The sequence below is a fragment of the Enhydra lutris genome, unplaced genomic scaffold (assembly GCF_002288905.1).
Source record: "Enhydra lutris kenyoni isolate GAN:26980312 unplaced genomic scaffold, ASM228890v2 scaffoldscaffold42, whole genome shotgun sequence".
Lineage (NCBI taxonomy): Eukaryota > Metazoa > Chordata > Mammalia > Carnivora > Mustelidae > Enhydra > Enhydra lutris.
The window spans coordinates 9780660-9795545 of NW_019154126.1; the positions used below are offsets into that span (position 1 = coordinate 9780660).

The 14886-nt window shown below is 39.6% G+C and overlaps 1 protein-coding gene across 1 annotated transcript; it reads right to left on the bottom strand.

Moving 5' to 3' along the window:
- Positions 1-805: 805 nt before the first annotated feature.
- LOC111155613 (meiosis/spermiogenesis associated 1) lies at positions 806-12966 on the bottom strand. Its single transcript, XM_022515883.1, has 3 exons — positions 12935-12966; positions 4427-4595; positions 806-1124 (listed from the first exon to the last, which is right to left on the bottom strand). The coding sequence occupies exons 2-3, from the start codon at positions 4562-4564 to the stop codon at positions 996-998; spliced, it is 267 nt and encodes an 88-aa protein (XP_022371591.1). The 5' UTR covers positions 4565-4595; positions 12935-12966; the 3' UTR covers positions 806-995.
- Between the last annotated feature and the right edge of the window lie 1920 nt (positions 12967-14886).

The window sequence follows — 14886 nt, forward strand, 5'->3', positions numbered from 1 at the left end:
GCTTTTTCTTTTTTTTTCCCGATGCAAAAAGGTGATTTTATTAAAACACGAGGACAGGACCCATGGGCAGAAAGAGATGCTGCCAGAAAGGGTGTTTTTCATCTATTTAACCTCAAAGCACTCAAGACTCATGAATTTTGGGGACGTCGTGTGTCTTACAGGTTAATTATTGCCTTGCTCATTAGCACTCAGACCCTTTCTGCAGTGATTCCAGGCGGCACTGGAATAGGAACTGTCTAGATTGGAAACCCAGAAGCCAACCCTGGGACAAGGCTCCACGTACAAGGCGCTGATGCAGGAGGAAGGGAACCCCTGGCCTGGAGTGGGGGAGTGGCGAGGGAGGGAGACAGCCAGTGGTCTATGTGATGCGGCCAGACACCGCTGCAGGCGACTGAAGCTTCACCCTGCTGGGAAACTGGGCGCCACACACCTCTGATGGATTCCTCGGAGGCACCAGGCGGCTGGGGCTTTTGAACACCCCTCCCCAGCAGTCGTTGGTTGAGGACAGCTCCTAGGGGCTGGCAGCCCTTGGCATTTCCAGTCTACTCAGCAAGAGGCAAAGGCAAAGCCTCTAGAAAAAGAGGCAAGAGAAAGCCCTAGGGCTACAAGAGGCAGATCTGACAGTTCAAAATGGTGGTCTTGGAAAGTTGTAAAGTCTGGGGGCAGGGGCAGGGGCAGGGGTACGGAGCACTAACCTGTAAACAACTAGCCTAACCACTGGGATGGTTTCAAATTGGGTTGTCTCTTACTGTGCATCATGGTTACTCTACCTTGGTTAAAATAATCAGAAGAACAGGACCAAGACGGGTACAACTTTAATGCTTCTGTAATTATATTTTAGAATAGAACAGGCTGATTGATACCAGGTTTCATAGCTTTTGTGTTTCAAAACATTCAACTGAGGTCTGCATTTTGAATTATTTTGTAAAATGACATTTACATGATGTAGAATGAAGCAATGAAGTCTTAGATGATGACAACACAAAGAACGAAAGCTAGTAAGCATAAATTTTGACTTTGTGGACTTCCTTGTCGTCACACTCCCTCTGTTTGTTGTAGTAATAGAAAGTATTGTCCCTTCTCTGGAGTTTCTTCACGTATCCCGTCTCTGGCCAACGATCTACCTGCACATCAGAAACCAGAATACAAATACTATGATGCTGGTTTTATTTTTATATAATAATTTATTATCAAATAGTTAACAGTATATCTCACATCCAAAAATTAAAGCATAAAATTAAATCTAAAAATACTTGAGCTCTCAAGAGAGTATTATACACACCTCAAACACACCCTAAGTTGTACCCTTATACTGTAAAATAGCTAAGTTGGTTCTTCTCTCTAGATCCCAATTTCTAGATTTAAATTTCTCCTCGGTGGCCAAGATAGAGGAAACATTCAAAACACTCTAAGCATTTTCTTATATTTACAAATTATTTCAAACATTATTACTTTCTAATATCTAAAAGTAATGTCCTAGGAGGAGATTAGACTCAGGCCCCACTCTGAAAGCACTTGGGTTCTGAGAATTGATGTCACAGCAGTGACAAATGGAACCAGCTAGACTTGAGATACCTAAAGGTGCATATGCAGTCCTCAAGTCCATATCACAAGTTCAACTTGAAAACCAATTTTTTAAAAAAGATTTTACTTTTTAAGCAATCTCTACACACACCATGGGGTTGGAACTTACAACCCTGAGATCAAGAGTCTCATGATCCACCAACTGAGCCAACCAGGTGTCCCTTGAAATCCAATTTTTAATAGAAATTTGAGGTCATGAATCTAAATCTCCACTATCTTTTCTTACCTTTTCCCCACTATTCTTTCTCATACATCATATTGGTTTGTTTACTTTATCATTTGGCTTGACCTAGTTTAGACATTTTTCTCCCTTTCCTCTCCAAATTCATGTTTTACTTTCTTGATCAGGTCAATGCACTTCTCTTGTTGTTTGGTATATTTCTTCTGGATTCTGTAAGATCTACTCTATCATTGTCAAAACCTGATCACTCAGGTATCATGGTCTAGATAATCAAATCTTCACCACCACCTCTACAGGCAGCTTGTCACTTCTCATATGCCCCATCCATAAATCACAACTTTCCACTGGGATAGGAATAGATCATGAATACAAAGGAATACGTGGCCTTTGTTTTCTAACAGCACGTTTTCATTTTTTATGTTGTCTCATTTATTTAAGAATTGATGAAAATAGGTAGAAACATATTGGATAAACCTTGGCAGGCTCTCTGATATATACAGTATAAGAAAAAAAAAATCAATGGTTCCTGTCACTTAGGTCAAGTTTTTCTTTCATAGCTTCCATTGCCCCCAGCAGAGAAAGGAGGATGTTCTCAAGACACCATTATAGCTCTCTTCTTCTTGGGGCCAGGAGCAAGCTCTCTTTCATTTACTAGGGTCCTAAACAGCATCTCATGCAGTGAAGAAGTACCCTCCAAGGAGCTATATTGGTTCCTATGCTCATCAACCCTTAGTCATTTTAAATAATAGCCTTTGTATTTTACAACTTTTTCTTCTTAGCTTTTCACTTGAGGACTCCCATTCAATGGAGGAAAGCTTCACTCCTTTCAGTAGAACAGAGTGGAGTGGTTTGGTCCTCAAGACCAGCCACAGAGGTCAGTAAGCTTCAATAGCTCCTATGTTCCAAATGGACATACGCTTCAGGTGAGGAAAAATTAATCAAACCCTTCCCACCTCTAAGATATACCAATCAAGGCAAGTGTTTAGTTACCATCCTCGCCTACCTTCAAGGCCCTCTGCAAATGTCTCTGGGGGGCATGAAGCCCTTTTGGAGGACTGTCCCCCAGAGGAAGTGATTTTGTCTTTCCCTAAATTCCCGCATCATTTAAAAAGGCACACGTATTTTGACTTGCATAAATTTTTACTGTTCATGTCATTATTAATCTTCTATTCCAAGATAATAAAAGCTATCAATCATTAAACACTTATCCTTCATTCACTCAACAAATCATTAAGCACTACAGTGTTGGGACACTTCAAGCACATGATTTCATTTAATTCCTGTAACTATTTTCTAAAGCAGGCACTGCCATTACAATTCAACCGTTGAGCTCACCAAGTTAAGAACCTTGTTCAGGATTGCTCGACTAATGAGGGAGAGGAACCAGGATTCAGACCCTGGAGAGATTCCAAATCTGGTTCTCTTCCTACTGGCCCAGTCAGTTTCTTGAGGTCAGTTACTCATATTTTTATCTCCTAAACATTTGGCACGGAATATGCACATGGTAATGACAGGGTTGAGGGCACGCTGCCCCAGAACATGGCACTTTGGCATACTGATGGTTTCTAGTTAAAGTTACTTGAGAAACTAGAGCATAAAGACTCTGACCCTCCTCTCTGTACCCCTGAAAGCAGGAAAGAAATCCCCACCCCCCTGTGAAAGGCACCCTCCCTGCACCTGGAGGTAGACAGACATCCTTCACCAGAGACAGAGAATTCAGAGCCAAGAGGGCTGTGTAAATAAACTCTGCTTCATTTCCCCACTAATTAGTCCTCAAGCCCAAGTCACTTTGTCTTGTCAGTTCTTCACACATTTCTTATTTCTTTGTCTAAAAGGTATATTAGTGGCCTGCTTTGGTCACTTCTTGGGTCTAATATATTTGGGGCTCTCATATGTATGAAAGTGGATTAAATTTGTTTTTTCTCCTATTAATCTGTCATGGGTCAATTTGATTGTTAGACCAGCCAAAAGAACAAGGGAGAATTTTCTCCTTCTTTACAGTTTATACCCAATTAGTATATACTGAAGTGAAATGCAAAGACCTCTTCAAAATCACCAAGTCATACAGTGAATAAGCTTGTTCTTCCCTATATCACACACACACACACACACACACACACACACACACACACTCCTCTCACTTTGTGGGACTTCCCCTTCAAGGAGGTTCTTTGTGTTGTCTTAAATCTGATTTTACATCAGTCACATTATTGGGCATGAGAGTGTAATGCACAACCAAAGTCAGGGGCTCTTTAATAGTTTTCTGTCACTTATAATCTCCATAATAAGCAAAATCTAACCGCTTTATAATTCAGGATAAAAAAAGAAACTGGAAAAAGTTAATAGGTACACAACAAACTGAGTATCTGGCAATAGAATTACATGAGTAAGGGAAAAAGACTCTGCTTTTGTGGTGATCATCAACCTTTTATCTGGTAGAGCATGGTTATTAAATAAAAGTTAGAAAGTTCTTAAGGTTTCCATGCTGAGGGACCACCTCTATCCAGTTTACCTGAAAGCCACTCCTCTGGGCCTCAATCTCCTCATCAATAAAATGAGAGAATTGGAGTAGAGCTTCCTTTTAGTTATTCTCTGGTTCTTTGTTTGATTTTGATACTTTTCACTGAATATTTTGAGTTCAGGTTTGTAGACACATCTTACCATAGAAACTTGTTTCACTTGTTTATATTCAATTTCATCCCGATATCCTGCTTGCTGAAATCTGTACAGATTTTCTATCTCTTCTGACCATTTTTTGGCACGACTTATTGATTTTGGTTTCACGTCAGAGCTAGCCATGGCTACAGGGATCTTATTGCCAATTATTTCTGAAAGATGTTAAAACAAAATTAATAGCATAACAGTGACAACTTTGAAAGTCTCTTTAAAAATGAACACAAGTGGAATTTTAAAAAAAAGCTAGAATGTTGAGAATCCCATTAAGTATATTAAATTGTAAACATTCAATTTCAAGATTGAGAAGGATTCATGCTCTACTTTGGAAACAAAATAAACCCTGAAAGATACATAGGGAACTGTTTATTTCTTCATCAAATAAAATTGCATTTGGAGCATAATGTCCTACTTCTGGTGTCCTAGGCAATAGTAAACACATTTCTGAAGTCACATTCTCATTTTTAACTACTCAGTAGATTGTCAAAACATCTCACCACCATTCCATTTGACTATATTCAAAACTGCATCCCCCACTTTTTTTCCCCTAAAAATGGAATGTAAGATCAGTCTTCTCACTGTCTTCTTATTCTTCTTGCTGAGAAGCAAGGATTTCCCCTTGTTCCATATCTTAACTACTTGGAGGTAGTCCAATCACTGCAATCCATTTACTCAGGAGGTCACTGTGACCCTGCTCCTGTGACAGCCCGATGTGAAAAGACGGATGCACACAAAGTCCATGAAAGCTGTACAACTGTATGATACTGAGATCACTGATTTTAAAACAATGTAAGCAGGCACCAATAGCTTTTGAAGTTCAAATAGTCCACTGGAGTACGCATGATTATCTATTCACCAAACTTCTAGAGTCAGTTTTTCAAAGACATGTCTTGCAGTTGTTTTCTCAGAGTCATTTTATTACCAAAATATATATCAGTTAACTGAAATAAAGTGCCCAGAATTTTCACCATGATTCCTTCAATCCATTCTTCTATTAAAATATGTTTCTATTGGCTGAAATACATTAAATATAGACCTCATGAGTAGGTCCTCTAAATGGATCCTTATTTTCAAAATTTTTTCAATTACAATGCAAATACTCATTACAGTAGTACCTCTGCACTCTCTACCTTGACCGCAGTCTGGAAGCAGGTGATCCTCATTTTGACCTATTGTCAGAAGGTCAGTGGTAGCATAAGGCTACATCCCAATGCCTATGTCATTCACCTCACTTGATCTCATCATACAGGCATTTTATCTTATATTATCACAAAAATAGTATAGGAAAATACATTTGGACAGGCTACATTCACATAACTTCAAAATATATTGTCATAATTGTTCTATTTTATTATTGTTGATTTAGACTTTATCATAGACAGGTATGTACAGGAAAAAACATAGAATATATAGGGTTAGGTACTATCTGTGGTTTGAAGCATCCAGTGGGGGGTTTTGGACTGTAATCCCCATATATAAGTGGGGGCTAGTATGTGTTGAAAAGGTCAGGAAATATATTAAAGTATAAAAAAAGTCAAAATAATCATCACATCAATTAGAAGTATCCATCATCATCTTAAACATAAGATGAGTTAGGGCAGACTTTAAAAGTTTTATAAACAGGAGTCTTACAATAAATGCTTTCAGAAGGGGGCGCCTGGGTGGCTCAGTGGGTTAAGCTACTGCCTTCGGCTCAGGTCATGATCTCGGAGTCCTGGGATCGAGCCCCGCATCGGGCTCTCTGCTCTCTAGGGGAGCCTGCTTCCTCCTCTCTCTCTGCCTGCCTCTCTGCCTGCTTGTGATCTCTCTGTCAAATAAATAAATAAAATCTTTAAAAAAAAAAAATTGCTTTCAGAAGTGTAACAAATTTAGCTCAGCCTGGATTCAATGAGGGGGAAGTAGGAAATGGACATAAAATTGATGGAATTTTTGAATTTCAGATAAATATTTCTTCAATGTGAAGGACGTGACCTAGAATTTCTCTCATAGTTAAAAAAGAGAGACTAATGGAGACTGTTATTTTAATAAAAATAGATTAGTGGAGACTGTTAGGAGGCTAAGAGTCATTTGTTTGAATTTTATGTATCAATCATGTGCAAGTACCAATTGGCTCTTCCATGAAAAATAAGGGAATTGGTCCTATGCTTTCCCCTAACTTCTGTAGACTTTCGTCACATTCTTACTTAACATTCTAAAGGTTGTGGTATTCACACTCATCCTGAAACCAAAATTCTCACAGTTGTTTGGGCTTAGCTCCAGATTTAAATGAATTAGAATGAAGTCATTTGAGTTACACAATTCACTCTGATGAAAGTAGCAACTACCCAAATGGTTATATCATTAATATTGTTTGCATTTTTTTCATCATGCATACTAATTATATCTATATCGATATTGATATATAGACTAGACAAAAGAAAATTAAGGTATTGCTAATATTTGACATTTTAAAAACTTTTGACCCTTGTTTATTAATTTCGACTTAGGCTCATGTTGTATTTTAAGGCAATATGTTGTTATTGTATGAATTTATGTAAAATATAGACTACCTGACAAAACAATAAGCAAGCCATATTCCAGTGAAATCCTTGCCTTTCATTTCCATTCATTTTTTCAAATTTTCAAATTTTTATTTTTTCTTATTTTTATTTATTTATTGGTTTCTTTTTTAAAAAATTCAAGTTCAATTAATTAACATATAATGTATTATTAGTTTCAGAGGTAGAGTTCAGTGATTCATCAGTCTTATGTAACACCCAGGGCTCATTATATCACATGGCCTCCTTAATGTCCATCACCCAATTCCCCCATCACCCCCAACTCCCTCCCCTCAGCAACCTTCAGTTTGTTTCCTATGATTTAGAGTCTCTTATGGTTTTTCTCCCTCTGTGTTTTTGTCTTTATTTTTTCTCTCCCTTCCCCTAAGATCCTGTTTTATTTCTTAAATTCCACATATGATGAGATCATATAATTGTCTTTCTCTGATTGACTTATTTCGCTTAGCATCCTACTCTCTAGTTCCATCCACATCATTGCAAATAGGAAGATATCATTTTTTGATGGTTGAGTAATATACCATTGTCTATATATATACCACATCTTCTTTATCCATTCACCTCTCATTGGACATCTGGGCTCTTTCCATAGTTTGGCTACTGTGGACATTGCTGCTATAAACATTGGGGTGCAGGTACCCTTTCAGATCACTACATTTGTGATGCCAAGTGATATGGAGCATTTTTTCATGTGCTTTCGGCCATTTGGATGTCTCCTTTGAACAAATGTCTGTTCATGTTTTCTGTCCATTTCTTGACTAGATTTTTTGGTTTTGGGGTGTTGAGTTTGATAAGTTCTTTATAGATTTTGGATACTAGCCCTTTATCTGTTAAGATGTTTGCAAATATCTCGGGGAAATACAAATCTAAACCACAATGAGATACCACCTCACACCAGTCAGAATGGCTAAAATTAACAAGTCAGGAAATGACAGATGCTGGCAAGGATGCGGAGAAAGGGAAACCCTCCTACACTGTTGGTGGGAATGCAAGCTGGTGCAACCACTCTGGAAAACAGCATGGAGGTTCCTCAAAAAGTTGAAAATGGAACTACCTTACGACCCAGCAATTGCACTACTGGGTATTTACCCTAAAGATACAAACATAGTGATCCGAAGGGGCACATGCACCCGAATGTTTAAGCAGCAATGTCCACAATAGCCAAACTATGGAAAGAACCTGGATGTCCATCAACAGATGAATGGATAAAGAAGCTGTGGTATATATATACAATGGAATACTATGCAGCCATCAAAAGAAATGAAATCTTGCCATTTGTGACAATGTGGATGGAACTAGAGGGTATTATGCTTAGTGAAATAAGTCAAGATCATATGATGTCCCTGATATGAGGACGTGGAGATGCAACGTGGGGGATTTGGGGGGTAGGAAAAGAATAAATAAAACAAGATGGGGTCGGGAGGGAGACAAACCATAAGACACTCTCAATGTCACAAAACAAACTGAGGGGGGCCAGGGGGAGAGGGGTAGGGAGAGGTTGGTGGGGTTATGGACATTGGGGAGGGTGTGTGCTATGGTGAGTGCTGTGAAGTGTATAAACCTGGCGATTCACAGACCTGTACCCCTGGGGCTAATAATGCATTATATGTTAACTAAAAATTTTTAAAATTTAATTAAAAAAAGATGTTTGCAAATATCTTTTCCTATTCTGTCAGTTGTCTTTTGGTTTTGTTGACTGTCCTTTGCTGTGCAAGAGCTTTTTATCTTTTAAGTCTCAATAGCTCCTTTTTGCCTTTGTTTCTCTTGCCTTTGGAGACATGTCTAGCAAGAAGTTGCTGTGGGCAAGGTTACAGAGATTGCTACCTGTGTTCTCTAGGATTTTGATGGATTCCTGTCTTACATTTAGGTCTTTCATCCACTTTGAGTATATTTTTGTGTGTGGTATAAGAAAATGGTCTAGTTTCATTCTCCTGCATGTGGCTGTCCAATTTTCCCAACACCATTTGGTGAAGAGACTTGTCTTTTTTTCCATTGGATAGTCTTTCCTGCTTGATCAAAGATTAGTTTACCGTAAAGTTGAGGGTCCATTTCTGGAGTCTCTAGTCTGTTCCATTGATCTTTGTGTCTGTTTTTGTGACAGTACCATACTGTCTTGACTATTATAACTTTGTACTAGAGCTTGAAATTCAGAATTGTGATGTCACCAACTTTGGGTTTCCTTTTCAACATTACTTTTGCTATTTGGGGTCTTTTCTGGTTCCATAAAATTTTCTGGATTATTCGTTCCAGCTCTGTGAAAAAAATTGATGGTATTTTGATAGGGATTGCAGAATGTACAGATTGCTCTAGGTGGCATAGGTATTTTAACGATATTTGTTCTTCCAATCCATGAGCATGGAATATTTTTCCATTTTTGTGTGTCTTCCTCAATTTCTTTCATGAGTATTCTATAGTTTTTTGAGTACAGATCCTTTGCCTCTTTGGTTAGTTTTATTCCTAGGTATCTTATGGTTTTTGGTGTAATTATAAATGGGATCACCTTAATTTCTCTTTCTTCTCGCTCATTGTTAGTGTATAAAAACTGATTTCTGTGCATTGATTTTATATCCTGCCACTTTGAATTCCTGTATGGGTTCTAGCAATTTTGGGGTGGAGTCTTTCGGGTTTTCCACATAGAATATCATGTCTTCTGAGAAGAGTGAGAGTTTGACTTCTTCTTTGCTGATTCAGATGCTTTTTATTATTTTTTGTTGTCTGATTGCTGAGGCTAGGACTTCTAGTACTATGTTGAACAACAGTGTTGAGAGTGGACATCCCTGTCATGTTCCTGACCTTAGGGGTAAAGTTCTCAGTTTTTCCCCATTGAGAATGATATTTGCTGTAGGGTCTTCGAATATGACTTTTAAGATATTGAGGATATATACCATTCATCACTATATTGTGAAGAATTTTAGTCAAGAAAGGATGCTGTAGGGGCGCCTGGGTGGCTCAGTGGGTTAAAGCCTCTGCCTTCGGCTCAGGTCATGATCCCAGGGTCCTGGGATCGAGCCCCACATCGGGCTCTCTGCTCTGCAGGGAGCCTGCTTCCTCCTCCCTCTCTCTCTGCCTGCCTCTCTGCCTACTTGTGATCTCTGTCTGTCAAATAAATAAATAAAATCTTAAAAAAAAAGAAAAGAAAGGATGCTGTACTTTGTCAAATGCCTTTTCCGCATCTATTGAGAGTATCATATGGTTCTTGTCTTTCCTTTTATTAATGTAGTGTATCACATTGATTTGTAAATGTTGAACCACCCTTGCAGCCCAGGAATAAATTCCGCTTTGTTGTGGTGAATAATCCTTTTCATGTATTGTTGGATCCTACTGTCTAGTATCTTGATGAGAATTTTTGCATCCATGTTCATTAGGGATATCGGTCTTTTTGATGAGGCCTTTGTCTGGTTTTGGGATCAAGGTAATGCTGGCCTTATAGAAAGAGTTTGCAAATTTTCCTTATATTTCTATTTTTTGAAACAGCTTCAGAAAAACTGGCATTAATACTTCTTTAAATGTTTGGTACAATTCCCCTGGGAAGCCATCCAGCCCTGGACTCTTGTTTGTTGGGAGATTTTTGATTACCGCTTCAATTTCCCTGTTGGTTATGGGTCTCTTCAGGTTTTCTATTTCCTCCTGTTTCAGTTTTGGTAGTTTATACATCTCTAGGAATGCACCCATTTCTTCCAGATTACCTAATTTGTTGGCGTATAGTTGCTCATAATATATTCTTATAACTATTTGTATTTCTTTGGTGTTGGTGGTCTCTACTCTTTCATTTATGATTTTATTAATTTGGGTCCTTTCTCTTTTCTTTTTGGTAAGTCTGGCCAGGGATTTATTGGTCTTATTAATTGTTTCAAAGAACCAGCAGTTTTGTTGGTTCTACTGTTCTTTTGGTTTCTATTTCATTTCCATTCATTTCAATGCGAGGCTCACTGCTTTGTTGCTGCACACTAGGTATGACCAACAGTGAGTTCGACATGTGTGGTACAGCCTGACAATCCATTAACATATACAACCATATATAACCTATTTTTTTTCATAGAAAAATGACACTATGAAACATGAAAGGAAAAGTGCAAATTCGCTGTATAAAAATACTTTCAGAATTACTCATGTTTGTTATATGAATTTAGTGTCTGTATTATATTGCTTCTATAGATAAAGCACACTTTCTAAAAGTAGTGGCACAATCATACTTTTTGTTTTACCCAAGCCATTTTTGCTTTAGGCTTGGCTTTTTCATACATAACAAAATACTTTTATATACTTGTATTCATCCAAAAACTATTTTCTTGAATGTCATCTAGATAACATTTTGCCACTTTCCAGCAAAACATTTATGTAAACTATGAATATAAAAATGCTTTCAACAAGGGTTCCTGGGTGGCTCAGTTGGTTAAGCATCTGCCTTTGGGTCAGGTTATGATCTCATGGGTCTTGGGATTGAGTCCTGCTTCCAGCTTCCTGCTGCAGGGAGGGGGTGTCTGCTTCTCTCTCTTTCTCTCTGCTCCTCCCCCTCTTGTACATGCGTGCATGCGCTCGCTCTCTTTCAAATAAATAAAATCTTTTAAAAAGTAAAAATATTGCTTTTAACAGAAGAGCTGTCTAACAGAAGAGTTGAACTACTGCAGGAAAAAAAAACATTTTTTTTCCTCAGTGGAAATATGTATCCTCTACACATATTAGCCATTTCAAAACTTTGTTTTCCCACAATAGCTAAAGGGAACATAAATGCATTTTCACCATAATACTTTAACTACTGGTTACTGTAACTATACTATATAGTGGTGGTGCAAATCCCCCCCTAAATTTTTGTCTCCCTTATTACTTACTTTCTACTTATTAAAAACAGAATGAAACTAAAATTGGGAAAGATCAACTTACAGTTTTTCAATTAAACATTTAAGTAATTCTGGGAAATTCAGTGACAATATTAATCCCGCTAGTAACTTTCAGCACTTTGAAATTTAGTGGATTTACTTTGCCAAGAGTTGTGGCAAAACTATAACACTATGTTGTAGCTACAGAAACAGGAAATGGCAATGGTTGACTTTCTAGTTTTGCAAAATTCTAATTTTATTAAATAGTATTAAGTTTATATAGGTATTTTAAAAACTCAGCAATATCAAACCCTTGACAACCTAAAGTTTTAATCTGAGATCAAAGCCTTTGATGTACCAGTTATCTCAAACTCCTTTCTATGCAAAAGTCCTTTTCATTTCCTTGTTTGCTCTGAAAAGTGCTTTTTGCCTTTAGTTGTATTAAAACCTCAAGAGCATTAATTAGTATTGCGAACCCTCCATTTCTTTACCTATTTTATTCTGTTCCTAGATGTATCAGGATATGGCAAAGGAGCTGATCAGTTAACATCCCTGGGCTTGTTTTCCGAACAGTGAAAAGATCTCATTTAGAAGGTCTTAGGTCCGCACACTTCCCTTCCCAAAGTTCTTGGGGCGGGGGGTCAGTTGAAAAACCCAACTGGTTTCTCAAATATGCCTTTGTAGTCCATGGTCTAGGTGTGCTAATCTGCATCTGTGCTGCGTAAAGTCAATCCATGCTTCTCCAGTCCCTCAAACCTTTCTTCTGCCAGAAATCACCAATTCTGTAATCGAGGTAAAAGGCTGAGATGGAGAAAGCATTTTGAAAACTGGGGGTCAGATGACTGGTCCGCAGAACTCTTGAGAAGAGACCCCAGAATACCTCAAGCCGCAAAGGGTGCGCCTCGGCTTGGAAGCAACGGGGAAATCAGATTTTGAAAGTCAAGGGGTAGCAGGTAAAGACCCCTGCTAACCCAGAAAATAGAGAAGCACGCGGGACAAATCTCAGAAATCACAAAGGCGGGTTGGGGCAGAAGGGGTGGAGCTGAGGGTTCCGGGGCGGGGCCGGGCGGGCACAGTGTAAGGGGCAGGCCTTTCGGGCCCCTCGGGACGTGTCCACCCACCCCCTGGGTCCCGCTCTCCTTGGTTACCCTCGCTGGCCGACCTGGAGAGGCCGAGGCACCCCGCCCGGGAGCTCGCAGGAGAGCGTGGCGGTGCTCGTGTTCTCCACTCAGGAATCCGTGGGCTGGGCAGCGAGAGGCCAACTGTCGTGCCTCGGCGACCGTCGCGTCCCCTAGCAACGCGTGGCGCCCCTAGCTCCGGCCCCACCCCCTGCGAGAGGGCCCTAACGCGCAGGTGCGAGGGCGGAGACGGGCAGTTTGGAGAGTCAAAGCTGACGCCAGGATGGGCATCCTGCAGGGGCTGACCCCTAGCAGAGGAATCGAGCAGAATGTGTTATTTGCTTCTACAGTACCAGACAGAATTCCGTTGGAGATTTTGGTTTCTGCGAGTAGATCCCTCATGTCTGTCCCACCCTGTTTCTCATTTTGTTGAAACTAAACGGGTCAATTCACAAATTAGAGTTTAGTGACTGGCAATTAGTAAACCCACAATCAACAACATCCATAATTTAGATGACTTTTCTCTATCATTACCTTTATCTGTATATTTAAAATACTATCGATTTACTTAATAACTTTCAAATTTATTTCCTCAACTCAAATCTCTCTCTGAATTCCAGACCTGTATATCCGGCCTATATTCAACATCCACCTAGTTGTCCCAAACAGCCCTCTCCAAAGGCCCCAGCCTTAACTAAATGGCTCCTAGAGTCCACTCTGTCTTGCCCTATTTATCCGTCACTGTTGGCTTTTCTGTTCCCACCCAGTCCAAGCCACTATCACCCCTCCCCCACCCACGCTGGTTATTGCAATAATCTGCTACAGGTGTCTCTTGATACCCCCTCGTCTATTCTCAACACAACAGTCTGTGCAATCCGTTTAAAACATAACTCAGATTGTGTCATTTCTCTCCTCACAGTCTTGCAATGGCTTCTCATCCTACAGAGTAAAACCAACAAAACCCTACAAGGGTTGCATACAATTCCCCTTCCCTTGCTCTGGAGCCCTGGGTCACTCCATTCCAGCCACACTGATCTGCTGGTTGTTCCTGGCCAAGCTTCCAGCTTGAGGCCTTAGCTGTGGCTTCTGCATCAGGCTCTCTATCTTACCCCTTACTACGTTCTAGTGTTTCTTCCGTCCACAGAACTTATCACCACTTATTATACTATTTAAATTGCTTCTTTCTTAATTTTATTGTTTATCTTCTGCAAGAACGTAATTTCCACATTTCCATAAAGACCGAGGTCTTGTTGACCAAATTTGTAGAATAGTACCTAGTGCACAAGAGGTGCCAAAGCAATATATTTCGAATGAATATCTTTCACCACCATGGCTACTCGGATGCTCTGGAAGCGGCATAGCATCACGTCTAAGGCATGACCTCGGATTTGGATCCGGTTTCTACTACTCAGTTGTCATATGACTTTGTGCAAGTTACTGAACGCTGCTTTCCTTAACTGTAAAGACAAAAAGTGTACCTATCTGATGGGGCAGTTGTGAGGATGAATTAACAAATGTAAACCATTTAGGAGAGCACCTAGAACTATATAAATGATAGACCTGATTTCCACTAGAATGTACACTTCATTGTCACAAGGGATTTACTCTGCTTTGCTTGATGCTGTATCTTTAATGTCTAGAAGAATGTGTGGCACAGAATAGATGGTCAGGGATGATTTGTTGAGTGAATAAGTGAATCCACACCATCACATTTTTTGGAGTATTGTGGCAGCTTCCGATCCAGACGTCCTGCCCCAGATTGCCTGAGTGCTCTTTCAAACTTAAATCCAGTGGCTTGAAAACTTACGCATCAATCAGAGTCCCCTGGAGAGTGTGTTAAAACAGACTGCTGGAGAGTTCTGATTCAGTAAGTCTAGGCTGCGGTAGAGATCTTGCATTTCTAACATGTGCGCTCCCAGGGCCACACGTTGAGAAACACTCTTCTGATTCACTTATCA